The sequence below is a fragment of the Podarcis vaucheri genome, assembly GCF_965113315.1.
Source record: "Podarcis vaucheri genome assembly, chromosome: Z".
NCBI lineage: Eukaryota > Metazoa > Chordata > Lepidosauria > Squamata > Lacertidae > Podarcis > Podarcis vaucheri.
The window spans coordinates 25,621,513-25,636,253 of record NC_138758.1 but is presented as its reverse complement, the minus strand read 5'-3'; the positions used below and the strand labels follow the sequence as shown (position 1 = coordinate 25,636,253).

The window sequence follows — 14,741 nt, the reverse complement described above, 5'->3', positions numbered from 1 at the left end:
AGTCATGCTGGCCACATGATTTGGAAGCTGTACGCCGGCTCCCTCGGCCAATAAAGCGAGATGAGTGCCGCAACCACAGAGTCGGTCCCGACTGGACCTCATGGTCAGGGATCCCTTTTACCTTTATGATAGGATATCCTACATATTTACTTTTACAGTATTTGAAAGCATGTCCCTCCTTTCCTCAGCTGGATCAGGGCATGGAAGCTAATAATGTTTGACTCTTTCTCTTGCACCATTTTCTTGATCTAAATCACTAATGCAAGATCTTGTGACAGCTCCCTTCTGAGGGAAGTGTTATGTACTGAAGTTCTCACCCTGGGCCAGCAGGGGGATGCTGTAGATAGTTATGCAAATAAGGGATCGAAAGTGACGTTCAGTGATTGGATAGTTTTAGAAAATTGTTACAGTTACGTTGTACTGGAGCTTTATATAAGCAGGCTGACTGAACCCTTCAGTTCAGTTCTGTTCTGGCCTGTGAATAAATAAGAGCTGTTTGAAGAATCGCTGTGTCGTCTGATATGTTCACCCACAACTTAACAGGCAGGCATGACTGGGGCGCCATCAAAAGGAAGGTTTTCAAATGTTAATGTCATGTCATGCACTGCCAACAGAGCTTTCTCAGAGGACGGGGACAAAACTAGGATTATTTAGCTCTGTCTATCATTTCGTCTGACTCTGTCTATTGTTGGAGCTTCTCAGCCCTCAGTCCTACCAGTCGTAATGGACTAAGCATTTTTAGTCCTAAACTTTTACCTGGGAGTAAGGCCCATTTACTTTTGGGGAGATGGGTACAGGATCACAGAATAAATTGCATTAGTACCTGACCATGTTGAAACCTACACATGAAATTTGCTTTAAAAATTCAGACAAGTAACAATTTTTTAAAAAATCGATATGTATGGAGTATTGAACTTTCCGCCTGCATGCATCAATAGATATGACACATGCTTTATAGTTGAATACTGTGAAGATTAGTTTTCTGATTTCCTCGCCTGAAGGGTGGTATAGAAATTTAATTGTTTAAAAAGTTTGTAACGGCAGTTCAAGCTACATGCTCCTCTTCATTTTTTCCTATATCTATGGGTTCACCTCGGCAGCGGCAAGGCTTACAGTATCTTGTTTAAGGGCTCAACGTAAGGGAACCAGCCTCGGAAGTCGCCTTTACGCATGCTCACTTCGGTCCTCCCTCCCTCCCTCTCCGGGGTCACTCGCGCATGTTCTGTTATGAGCGCTTGGAAAGAGCGGGGAACTGGGAACAGATCGGTGGGCGGGAATCATAGCTGTCAACTTTCAGATTTGAAAATAAGGGATCAGCAGCCTCACCTGTCCCGGGGACAGTCTACGGGATATCTAACAATCTGGGATAGCAGCGGGAAGCAGCGGGAAACGGCGCTGGAATAAGGGAATTTCCCGCAAAAAAGGGGAAGGTTGACAGCTATGGGGGAAAATACAAATCTTCTTCGCGAGCATTAGTAATTAATTAATCAGTTTGGTGTTTATGCTAATCGTCAGTATGATAACATCATGATAAGTGTCGGAAGTTTAAAACTAAGGGAGGAAAACAACGAGCATGAGTTAAGACTGTCTGGATAGGGATCGGTATGCATGTAAGGCGACGGTGTGGCCATGGTTTGAAGATTCCTTATTAACTTCCCCCTCCCTTACAAACGTCCACTTTCTAAATTGCTAAGAGGAAAAAAACCCAACCACCTCTCAACAGATATCTATTGTTCCTTTAGCACCTAAACGCGCTGTAAATGTATAAAAGATAAAGGCAGTCATCATAACAGACAAGAGAAACGTTGGAAGCAACACCTGACTATTAGTATTTATTGTTTTTATAATATACATTACATACATATATGTGCTGTATGAAATCAAAAGACCGGACTGTTCACAAAGAAAAGACAGCTGGTGAAATTCAAGTATGGAAATAGGAAGTTTGTGTATGTGTTTTTTTGGGGGTGGTCGAGGGCTGTGGGTAAGCGCTACAGCATCAACAGCGAATCCCTTGCGGGGCATTAGGACCCAGGTGCAATGTCTGCCACCCCCCCCGTCAGAAAGCCTGGAAAGCTGCTGCCGACCAGTGTAGACAATACTGAGCCAGGTAGACCGTTGGTTTGATTTAAGCAGCTTCCCGCGCTCCTTATGAAAAAAAAATACGGAAAAAAGAAAGCGAGGAAGGAACCTAGAACCAAAAATAAAAAAGCTCAAGCTCATGCTATTAATTAACCGGTATTGACTATTAAAAGCGCGACGATGCCGTTGGAAGCAACCCTTAAAATTCTCCCCTGCAGTTTCCCACAGGGGGAGGAGCCTCCTGTCACGTGCTCCTCCGAACCATAACAACCACAACCTTGCCTTCCCATTCCCGCGCGCGCGAAGGCGCTCAGCGTCGTTCTCGCGGTTTCTTGCGATACCCGTCGCTGCCGAGGGAGGGCGGCGGGAGGAAAAGGAGGGGGAGCCAAGGGAGGGGGGCGGGTTTTGAGGGGGTCCCTACCCCGCCCCCCCTCCTGCCCCCACAACTCCTGCTCTACCGACCGGCGGTTGCCGAGACACAAAATGGACGCTGCCGAGGCCGACGTCGTTGTCCCGGTGGCTGCGACAGCACTGACAGCAGCTCCGGCCGCAGCCGCTGCCAGCCCGGGCTGCGAGGAGGTCGAGGAGGAGCCCTCCACCTCGGCCGCTTTCTCTTCCTCCTCACAGGAGCCCGGCGGCCCAGAGGAGGTACGGCGCGGGAAACGGGGAGGAGGACGAGGGCGGCGGCGGCGGCCTCTAGGTCGCGCGCCACAATCACCTCAAACCTCTGCGTATGCTCAGAGGAACACTTTTTTATTTTCATTTTTTAACACCCACACCCGGTGCGCTAAGCTCCGAGGAGCCAGCATACGAAACTGCACCCGGCCTTTTGAGAGACCATCACCTTACCCTCGCGCGCCCATTTCTTTATTTTTCGTTTACACCAAGGCTGCAGAACCAGCGGCCCTCCAGATGTGTCCTCCCCATCAGCCGCCCAGCCAGCATGCCCAAAAAGTGCTCGGGAATGACGGGAGCGGCTGTCCAGCACATCTGGAATGGAGGATCGCTGGTGCTCATCAGCATAGCTGTCAACTTTCAGATTTGAAAATAAGGGATCAGCGGCCTTACCTATCCCAGGGACAGTCTATGGGATACCTAACAATCCGGGATAGCAGCGGGAAACGGCGCTGGAATAAGGGAATTTCCCGCAAAAAAAGGGAAGGTTGACAGCTATGCCTCATCAGTCGTTTTACGCCCATCACGGTCAGGGACTTGGGAAGGTTTACCATGCTGAGTCCTTGCTTGCCTGAGTAATCTGCTGTTTGATACTTAATGTATGGAAGAAACGCCCTCAGGCGAAGTGTATATCCTCCAGGCACATGTTTATTCCACTTGTGGTGTGGGAGGGAGGGGTTGGCTTTGCGAGGGCTGATGCCAACCCATCATGTGCGGGTTTTATGTGGCTTCCCAGGGGCACCGGGTTGGCTGCTGTAGGAGGCAGGACTAGAGCAAGGGTGAGGGACTTGTGGTTCCCAGTGTGTGTTAGTTATTGCTTGTTGCATTTCTTTCAAGGAGCTAAAGGTGCTGAATGTATTTCTCTCCCCCTGTTTTATCCTCACAACAACCCTGTGAGGTAGGGTAGGATGGGAGTGAGGGACTGGCCCAGTGAACTTCATGACTGAGGTGGGGATTTGAACCCTGGTTTCCCAGATCTTAGTCTAGCATTCTATATCTGCTATACTATCTCTCGGCTAATGGCAGTGCTGCCTGGGGCTGATAGTGTGCAGCAACTTCAGTAGGGTCACAATTTACCCATCCTTGGTTTAAGATTGCTTGAAGAGCAGCGAAAGGGCCTGGGAGCAGGACTGTGAAGCTCAGTTATGGTGGGAGAACCAAGCAGTCCTCCTTGCAAGTTCTTGACCTTCTTTTGCTTATGCCTGAATGCAATGGCGGCAGCTGTGCACTGAGGCTGTCCACAGGACAGGTTGACAGCAGGAGTGGGGAAGCTGGGATCCTTTAGGTGTGTTGGTACTGAAACTCCCATATTCTCTGGCTATTGGTTATGCTGCCCAGGCTGATGGGAGTGGAGTTCAACAAAATCTGTAGACCAGGTTGTTTATGATTTTTGTTAACCATCTAGAGTGTGTTACAGCAATATAAACAAACAATACCACTCAGTTAAATAAACACACAATCAGAAGAATAACTAACATAACCTAAAAACATAAAAAGCCAGACAGATTCCATGTAGTTAAACATTCTTTAGGAGTTTTCATTAGGTGCAGTTACCATCATTGGCCAGTTGCCCAGGTTCTACCTACTTTCTGTCCACTATGGGCACAGAGACCTGAAAAGAACAGATGATCAGTTTAGTTTGCTGTCCTTGTATATCCACCTAAACTATAACTCATATTTAAGGTATGATTGTTGGCTTATTGTGGTTCAGCAGGAACAAGCAGCAATACTTGAGCATGTTGCAGTTGCTCAAGTTTTGCTCATTCCCAGCCCACCTGTCCATTCCTGCCCACCTGTCAAACTAGCCCAACCCCTGACCTAGAGAGTGATCTAATTTATTTATTTTACTTATATTAAGTAAACAAAGATGAACATTTTGAAACTGGAAGGTGTGCCTAATATATTTGTAACTAGTATCGATTCATTGCTGTTAATGATCTTATGGAATGGAAAATGTTCCTTGGAAAAAATAAAGCACTGGAATTTTCCCTGGCCCTGTGTAAGAGCCTAAAGAGCAACTTCAGGCAGATCCAGTGCAATTTTGACTTCGCTTTTTCAACAGCCCACATGTGTTTTTGAAATTTTCCTCAGTTTTAAAAGCAGTGCACAATATGTCACAGGGATGTGTTGCTGTTTGAAAATCTTAAGTTCAGATGCCCATAGGCACAACTATTTGTATCACTCTTTGAATCTTAAGAAATTTATGTGGTATCTGAGTGCAGGAAACTTTTCACAGTGTGGGTGGTGGAGGTATATGCATTGTTTTGAAAGTGCAAACAAGTTCTTCCCCTCATTTCAGAAGTCGTATTTTCTTGATTTTTACAGAGGCAATGGGAGGTGGGGAGGTGAGTTGAATGGGGAATTTGGTCCTCCATTAGACACACAGTAATTGTAGAATTTGTCATTTTGTTTACAGAGAAATGATCCTCCATTTCAACTAAAGCCCCCTCCAAAGGCATCTAAATCTGAAAAAGATGTCGATCCAGAGTATGAAGAAAAGATGGTAAATTTTCTGATATAGCAGTTTATCTGATAATATATTTGTTACGTTTTTGTTGAGCTTTGGTTGTGGTGAAAAGAGATGTAAAAATATTAGTATACATAATATTAACTGTTCTAAAATAAAACAGATTGTTTTTCTAGACAGTTTTAGGAAGCTTTAAAGTGCATATATGTAAACATTAAAAAATATTATTTATTCATGATACCATCACAAAACAAATGTTTAACAGTCTGAGAGTAACACAAGGTGACATCATTTGAAATTAACCCAGACCCAAATAAAACTACATCATAAATGAACTTAAAATGCTGAATTTCCCTGGCAGATCACAACATGTGCCCTCCCTTTAAAGTTCCACTTTTAAGCAATATTTCAAGTAAAATAAATAAAAATAATACACTTGTATCTGAATAAAATTAGGATAATTTAATTGATGTTCATATATGCCAAAGTGAAAACAACAAGCTATAACCCATTCAGGGGATCCTTAATACACCAAATCAATCACTACAACAAATTTGTGTATGTAGTATGTGCAGCCTGATCCCATGCATGCTTACGTGGAATTCAGTTTTCCCCTATCTCTGGCTTGCTCCCAAGTAATTGTGTGGTGAAATTTGAGGCATTTGTTTGTATCTTCACATATAATAAAGCTGAGGTAGAGGAGTCTGCTGTTACCCAAAAGAAGCATAAGACCCATCTTACTTTACTACTTTGCATAGATTTTAGCAAATTTATCCCTGCCTACCGTATTTGTAATATTGGACCCGAACTGTTGGAAAACTGCTTAAAAGTTAGAGTGCAATAAGGTAAGCCAATAAAAAGGGCAGGTTTTGGTCCACTTTTCTTTGTGCTCCTTTAAAATTAGATCCCTCTACCCCCATTTTAGGGACGCGGGTGGCGCTGCGGGCTAAAGCCTCAGCGCCTAGGGCTTGCCGATCGAAAGGTCGGCGGTTCGAATCCCCGCGGCGGGGTGCGCTCCCGCTGCTCGGTCCCAGCGCCTGCCCACCTAGCAGTTCGAAAGCACCCCCGGGTGCAAGTAGATAAATAGGTACCGCTTACCAGCGGGAAGGTAAACGGCGTTCCGTGTGCGGCTCTGGCTCGCCAGAGCAGCTTTGTCACGCTGGCCACGTGACCCGGAAGTGTCTGCGGACAGCGCTGGCCCCCGGCCAATAAATGTGAGATGGGCGCACAAACCCCAGAGTCTGTCAAGACTGGCCCGTTCGGGCAGGGGTACCTTTACCTTTACCTTTACCCCCATTTTATATGTGAACAGAGTTAGTGTGTGTTACACATAATTGCCTTACATGTCTTTTAAAATCCAAACAACATCATCTATTCAAGGTTCCGTCATTTGGTGTGAGAAGTTTTTACTACTGCTTAAAAAGTAAAAACATTTTCTCATGCCAGTAGCCTTGAGAGAAATCATTGTTTTGATTCTAAAACTGATGCTCAACAAATCTTCTTTTTAATATTCTAGTGATCTTCCCTTAGGATGATCATACACAAGAGAAGAGTAGACTACTGTACTACTTTTAAAGACTATGTGGAAGATGCAGTTTGTCAGAAAAGTGAGGAAAGTTGCACTTCTGAAATTCTCTCTTCCACACATTAAAAGTATAGAGTAACATTGTCCTCTGTTAGATTGGGTTACTCTCTGTTGTTCAAACAGTGACTGTATTTGCATAATCAAATATTAGCTTAATAAGATGAGATAGGAACAAGCTTCATGCACAACCAGTTTGCTCATTCCTTTGCATGAGTGAGTAGAGAAGCCAGGAAGCTACAGTTAACAATAGCTTTCTATTATATCAGAATTGGGAAACTATGGTTAATGTCTTCCAAACAAGCCAGAATATGAAGCCATGATTTCAAGTTGGCTTCCAGATTCTGCTTTGTTTGGATGCCATTAACCATAGTTACCATTCCAGCCTGATTACATTACTTTTGGCAGCACTCAGTGGTTTTGTATTTCAAGCAAATCTGTAATTATGTTTGAAATTTATAGTAGCTTTTCACTATTGCTAGAATGTTTCTTGGTAGAGAAAAAGAAGAAGAGATTTTCTCTTGAGAGGGAAAACCCCTAAAAATGAAGATCACTGTTGACAATAAAGTTAAACAATTTGAATAAAATATAAAATAGTATAGTATAAAATATAAAATAGTATAGCATAGTATAGTACAGTATAGAACAGAGATTGCCAGTGTGTTACGCTTCAGATTTTGTGTGGGCTGCTGCTACCGCCATTCTTGATCACTAGCCATGCAGGCTGGTGTGATGAGAATTGGAGGGCACCATGTTGGGTATTGTGGTATAGAAAGACCTAATGCTTAGGATCTGTTGAGTATAGTACAACATAAGAAAATATCCATATTAGAAACTCTTATTGATATGAATCTTGCTAAATAAGAATTAGCTCTGAAAGTCTACAGATTCCATTGAAGAGGAAACTGAATGATAACCAACATTTAATCATTGACTTGTTTCTATGAAATTCTGTCAAGAATTAACTTCAGCTGCCCAAGTATGATAACATTATAGCAGCCACCCTGCAGTTTCTCAGAGCTGCTAATGGAATCAGACTTTTCAGTTAGCCAGTATTCAAAATCTGCCTCAAGAACTCCTGTAAGTAAGGAGACAAACATTAAGACAGTCTTCAAGTTAAAAACAGCTGACACCTGGCTGGTTTCCTGGTTCTTTGAAGGAGTTGTGTATTGTTGCTTCCAGGTTTGTAGAAAGATAGTGTGGTTGTAATCTTATACACATTTACTTGGGAGCATTATTTCTAAGTAGACATGTGTAGGATATTATTGTGTGCCTACTACAGAGTGTATGTTATTTTTGGACTTGAAGAAATTTGTATCTCCCCTTTGCTCATTCTTTAAAACCTTAGCTTCAGCATACTTCCTGAGCAGTGTCTCAAAAAGACAGAAAAGCAAAGGAAGAATTAACCAGAAAATACAGGAAGCTCTTGCTTATTATTCTAAATAGAGCTCTGCTCTGTTTTAGTCTGTTCTTTTTCAAATCCTGTGTATGTATGTTAAATGTTTCCCCCCACAAAAGGCCTCAAAGCATCAAGAAATTTTATGCTGTGTTATGTTGCCCTCATGTGGTGAAATGTTATGCTATCATCCTTTTTAGCTTAAATTAAAATAAACTGCTTAACATTTGTATATACATGCAGGTCCCACTATCTGAATGTTTGTTGTCCATTTATCCAAATATAAAAAAAATATGCCCAAACCCCACTACATGCATGGCTGATTCAGATAGCTGAAGTTTTCCCATATCTTTGTTTGTGCTTTGCTGGTTGACTGCAACTATTTTCAGATGGAAAAGATAGAGGAAGGTGGGGAGAGAGATCGGCCAGAGAGCAGGAGAAATCAGACAGATCAGTTTTTCCTTTCTCTTTTCATTTGCAGGTTGGCTGTAGCCATTTTAGGAAGAAACCATGGAGGGTGGGGAGAGAAAGATGGATGTCCTAAGGGTGACTGATCCAAGGTCATTCAGTGGGTTTATGGCTGAATGAGGATTTGAGACCAGATCTTCCCTGTTCTAGTCTGACATTTGTCATAGTCTAGTTTCCAGGCTTTGGTCTCTAGTGGGAGGGGACAGAAGCAGCTACAGAGAGACTTGTAGAGCTGGATAATGATAAATATTGCTACCATGCTGGAGATGTGAAGCAGAGAAAGTGTGGCTTGTTAGTAGTCACCTAGTGTGTTTGTGACAGAGACAGAATTTGAACTCTTGACTTCTTGGTTCACAGTGTAATCGTAAGCATGTATACTCCTAAGCATGCTTTTATATATGTTGGCTGGGGCAAGCCAGTCAGATGGGTGGGGTACAAATAAAAAAATGTTATTACTCATCTTAATGGGGCTTATTCTTAGGTAAATGTGTATAGGATTGCAGCTTTATTTTCATAGCCACTACAATTCCGCAGCTGTTTCTTACTTAGGCCATCCTTACAAAAGAAGAACTATGTAGAATATGCCATGAAACCATGGGGCTGTCACAGTATGTCACTGGTCCAATGCATGTTGCAGGTCACATTCTGGATCTTGTTTTCTCAACTTGGCACAAAGGGTAATCTGAAGATGGGGGATATTGACATCAATTGCTTGTCATGGTCAGATCACTTCCTGTTGAGATCTAGACTTTCAGCACCCTTTCCTCTCTGCAGAGGCAGTGGACCTTTTGGAATGGTCCGCCCTCAGCGGCTAATAGAGCCAGTGGATTTCAAGACAGTTCTGTGGAATATTCTGGCTGATATGAAGGGTGCTCCTGTCTAAGCACTGGCTGACCTCTGGAACATCTGAATAGATTGGGCTGTTGATATGATCGCTCCTGGGTGCCCTTTCCTGCTTCGTAGAGCCATATTTGTTCCCTGGGTGGCACCACTTTGTAGTGGTTCCACTTCTACTTGGATGGGGACTGCTCTTTGGCTCCATGGAACCTTCAGTGGATATGCTGGACTGTTGTCTTGCCTTGATAATGGACTAGATGAGAGCCAACACACTGAAGCTCAATTCAGATAAGAATGAGGCACTCTTAGTGTGTGGTTCCCTAGACAGGATGGATGGGAGGTTGCCTGCTCTTGATGGGGCTATACTTCCTTGGAAGAAGTGTGTAAGCAACCTGGGGGTACTTCTGGATCTTTTGCTGTCGCTTAGGACTCAGGTGGCCTCACGGGTCTGGAGTGCTTTCTATCAGCTTTGGCTGGTAGCCCAGCTGCACCCATAATCTGGACAGTGATATTCTAACTACTGTTGTCTATGCTTTGGTAACTTCTAGGTTAGATTACTGCAATGTGTTATACGTAGGACTGCCTCTGAAGACAGTTCAGAAACTTTGGCTGGTGCAGAATTTGGTGGCTAGGTTCCTCACAGGGCAAGACAATTTGAGCATGTTACACCAATCCTGGACTGACTGCATTGGCTGCCAATTAGTTTCCAGGCCCAATTCAAAGTGTTGGTTTTGAACTATGAAGTTTTACATGGCTGAGGATCTCAATACCTCAGGAACTACTTCTTCCCAAAGAACCTACTGGGAACCTGCGATAATCATCAGAGGCCCTTCTTGGTATGCCTCCTCCATGAGAGGTCCAAAGGTTGGCAGTATGAGAATGGGTCTTTTCTGCAGTGGCTCTCCCTTTGTGGATGCTCTCTCCAGGGAGGATCACCTGGTGACTTTATTATATACTTTTAGGTGCCAGGCAAAAACATTCTTCTTCAAACAGACCTTTGGCTGATTAACATCCTCCATCCTTTTAAATGTGTTAATGGATGGGTGTGTGTTATTGGTTTGTTTATGTTCTTGTTTTTCTTACGTAATTTGTGTTTTTATTTTGTATTTTTCTGAGATTTCTCTGAGATCTTCAGGTTTACACTACGGAAGTTGAGAAAAGATTGTATTCTTTATTAGGAAGAGTGCAGTTTATATTGGATTTGATATATTATTTTGCTGCCATGCTTGTTTATGAATGGATTCTTGTAAGGCTTTGAGGTATTTTAAAAGTTTCAAAATGTATTTTTGTACTTTGTTGTTTGGTCATTTTTCTACACTGCATTTGCCCACTTTGTGAGGATATTTTCTGAAAAAGTGGAATAGAAATGTATAAAATAAAGATAAATGAAATAAATACTGTGTTTGTTGCCTTGAATACAGAAAACAGATCGAGCCAAGAGATTTGAATTCCTGTTGAAGCAGACAGAACTCTTTGCACATTTTATTCAACCTGCGGCGCAGAAATCACCAACATCTCCCCTGAAAGTGAAACTTGGACGACCACGAATAAAAAAGGATGAAAAGCAGAGCTTACTTTCAGCTGGAGAGTATGTCTTTTTAATTTAAATTACTGTTTGATATTAAATGCTATGTGTGTTTAATGTAGTTCATCTTTTATATGCAAACCTGTACAGGTAACTTGCAATTTACATGGGAGTTATGTTACTGGCCATCAAACATATAAGCAAAGTTGCCTAAAGCTAGAACACTCCCAGAAAACCATAAAAACCCTAGAAAACCTAAAAACAGAGTAAGCCATCATGTCACTGACTGTGACTTTGTGGTACAGCCTCATCTTGCAATGAACCTTTGCCATAATATGCTCCTGGAATGGAAGGATGCTCTACTTGAGGCTCCTGGGGTGTCTCCTTGCCCATGGCAACTGTACCACACCTACTATGCAGAACCTGTCTCCTCTTGATTTAGGTTTGCTGCTGGGGCGTGGATCATGGCTCGAGCCTTCATTAAAAGGGGTCCTGTGGTCTAGTTTCTTAGGCTAGGGTGAAGCTGATTAAGCTGATAGTTTGGGGTCTGATACCTTTGCTGCAGCCTGCTGCTTCTCCTGCCTGTCCCTGCAGCTTGGCTGCCTCAGGACTGTGTTATTCTCCAGCTCTGTGCTGGTCGAATCATGGCTTTTATGCCTGACAAGGGTGGGGTGTGGTTTGAGAGAGTGAAAGTGCCATCTCCTGAAGCTGAGATGGCCAGCAAATTCAGGCATGGGGAGAAGAGAGCCAATGAGGATTTTTTTTTTGCCCTTTACTGGTTTGGGATTGTGCACTGCCACTAGGCCTACTTCCCTTCTTAGCCCCACAAAGGTCTACCCTCCAGTGAGAAGCACCTCTCTCTGGCCAATCCTGGGTTTTTGTTTTCCAGTAGAATTCGAGGTGTGGAGACTTAATAGCGGGAGGATACCCTCTTCAAGTATGAACAGCCTCTGTGGCCATAGATCAGGCCCTGTTGGCCAGATTGAAGCAAACCATGACCTCACAGGCCTTTGCAATATCTGCCTCATGGCCTTGTTCTTTGCCCTAGTGGAGAGGAGAGATAAAGCCACTGCTGAGGATGGTTTTTGCTTTGCTGGTCTTGTCATCCAGGAGGTTCCTCAAACCTCCGTGCCTCCTCAGCATGGCTTTGATGCATGGCTTGAAGAATTGTCCAAGATAGTTGAATTCAGCAGCTCTAGAGAGGGGAAAAGATGGTAGGCATAATGTCCTGACACTGGTCTAAATTCATCCTCCTTTCCTGTCCCATGTATGAAGAGTAGCCTCAAAAGAAGTGAAGAGAGAAAAGAAGGGCTACCAAACGTGTGAGGAAATGGCTGATTGAGTAGGCAGGAAGGAACTGGGGCAGGGGCTGTCCCACCCCTTAATGAACATGTTTCATATTCACATAGTCCTTCCTTGTGGAGTGAGTTAGAGGAGCAACTTATTTGAGATTCCTTGCTCCACTACAGGAAAAAAGGCAGGCCTTTTGTGGCATACGAAAAGGTCCTTGTGGAAAGCACAATCATAGGTTTGACTAGTTTCTTCATTTTTTCTTCAGTTATCGCCATAGGCGCACAGAGCAAGAGGAGGATGAAGAGCTACTTTCAGAAAGTCGAAAAACCTCAAATGTGTGTATTAGATTTGAGGAATCGCCTTCGTGTGAGTATATTTATTAAAATCTTTTTCCATTTTCTTAAATGAGTTAGGAAATAATAGTATAATCAAGCATATAGATAAAAAGTCACATTTTATGTGCTTTGCAGATGTTAAAGGAGGAACGTTACGAGACTATCAGGTTAGGGGGTTGAACTGGATGATCTCCCTTTACGAAAATGGCGTGAACGGCATTTTGGCAGATGAAATGGTAAAAAGCTTTCTTTTTGGAGTACATCTTTGGGGTGGAAGTGAAGTGTATATCTCTTGGAAGAAGACAATTCTCCAAGCAGAAAAAAATTGGTTTTAAATAAAAATGTAATTCTCATTGAAGTCAGTGGCCATAAGCCAGATGTGGACCTCCAATGATGTCTCCCTTGTCAAATCCTCAAACTACTTTTTAAACTCTCATGAATTTAAAGAACAGTTTTAGATTGGAGTCCACATTTCCTATGCTCTAAGTAATCCAGGTGGTTTTAGTACAACTTTGGGAATAAGTCTCTTCAGCATACTTAGCCCATAATTATTAGCTAATTGGAGAATATTTGGAGTAAGATTTTAAATCCATTGTCTTCAGATATCATACAGCTATTACTAAAAGCAATGGTGTTTCTTATTATCTTTGTGATTCTGATAAGCTATGATTCCTAATAAGCTAGTCAGATGAAATTGGCTAGAAGAATGTGACTCCCTGATGGCATTCATGGAAGAACAAATTTATCCTGTCATATGTCCATGTTAGTCATTTGTGGTGCCTGATTGGGGTGACAGGAAAGAAGAACCAATTGACCCTCAGTTTACTTGAGCTTTCTGTCTGGTTGCCTCTACATGATTGTTGCTTGCCCCAGGTAATGAAAGTAATTAATGGCTGCTAAGATGACAACTATAAATAAATGGTTGCGAACTGTTCCCAACCCTTATTGAAATAAATAGTAAATGTCCCATTCATTTTCTTAGTTGTGAATTGTGCTGCCAGTTAAGGCATAATGATCTTGGTCTAATAAATCATGGTTTATTTGATCAAGAGTGTTGTATTATGAGCACCACAATACATTGCTTTTGGAGTTCGTTAAGCAACATTTCCCCATAACATCTGAACTGGGAAACTGGTTTATTAATCTTGAACTACGGACCAGGATCTGATCATGGTTTCATTTTATTTTTATAGTTCAGGATTAATAAACCAGAGTTTCCTGGTTCAGATGAAATGGGAAACTATGGCTTAACAAACTGCAGAATTAATACTATTGTGGCATAGAAGACGAGAGAAGGCAGCACAATGCTTGCTCTCTCTGACAAACCTGTTAGTATCTTGGCTCACAGGCAGAGGTACCTGGCCTCCCCCGAGGCAATTGAGTGAGATACTGTGTTTACCTTACGTCTGCAACTGCCGGCAGGCTAGGTAAACAAACCTGGCGATTCTTCTCATTAGACGTGAGAAAGAACACACCCTCTGCTTTCCTCTTCTTGTCTCCCTCCCTGCATTCCCCCAGGGAGGGGAAATGAGACAGACAGGAGTCCTTTTACATGTTTTATTCCTGTCACTCAGCAGTACATAGAAATGCGACTGTTCCCTTCAGACTCCATCAGAAGAGACTCAACTCCTCCCCTGTACTTCCAGCACAGGTCACATGACACTCTGAGCTAACATCCAGTGCTCAGTACAGAGAATAGGCTCCACCTTTTCTTCAACAGTACATCTGCAAAACATAACATCCTGTTTTGCATTCCAGCCATCTGGAGCTGGCTTTTGCCTTGCTGCTTTTTCCCAACAAAACCATGATGTGTTAGATGAAGATCACTATGTCTAAACTGACGTACTATTGACTGAGCTCATGAAAGATTTCTCATGGGTTCATTGACAGCAGGTCTGTTGAACTTTGGTGGAAATAGAATTCAGTATGGTGACAGAGGAGATAAGTATCACAACTTGCCTGCCATTAGCATTTCCTAGTATTATGTGGGCATTTTCTCTTTGGTATGTAGAAAATTTACTGAACTCAGAGAGTCAAGGAATAACAATTGTGTGTAATTCAAAGAAAAGATGCATAATGCA

General features: G+C 42.8%; 1 protein-coding gene across 1 annotated transcript in view; it reads left to right on the top strand.

The window, feature by feature from the left end:
• The first annotated feature begins 2,382 nt into the window (after nucleotides 1–2,382).
• SMARCA1 (SNF2 related chromatin remodeling ATPase 1) overlaps nucleotides 2,383–14,741 on the top strand; it is a 48,537-nt gene continuing 36,178 nt past the window's right edge. The window contains exons 1-5 of the mRNA XM_082208520.1: nucleotides 2,383–2,730; nucleotides 5,174–5,260; nucleotides 10,929–11,095; nucleotides 12,591–12,691; nucleotides 12,796–12,896. Of these exons, the coding sequence (XP_082064646.1) occupies nucleotides 2,566–2,730; nucleotides 5,174–5,260; nucleotides 10,929–11,095; nucleotides 12,591–12,691; nucleotides 12,796–12,896 (621 nt within the window). The 5' untranslated portion in view covers nucleotides 2,383–2,565. The remainder of the gene's footprint in view (nucleotides 2,731–5,173; nucleotides 5,261–10,928; nucleotides 11,096–12,590; nucleotides 12,692–12,795; nucleotides 12,897–14,741) is intronic.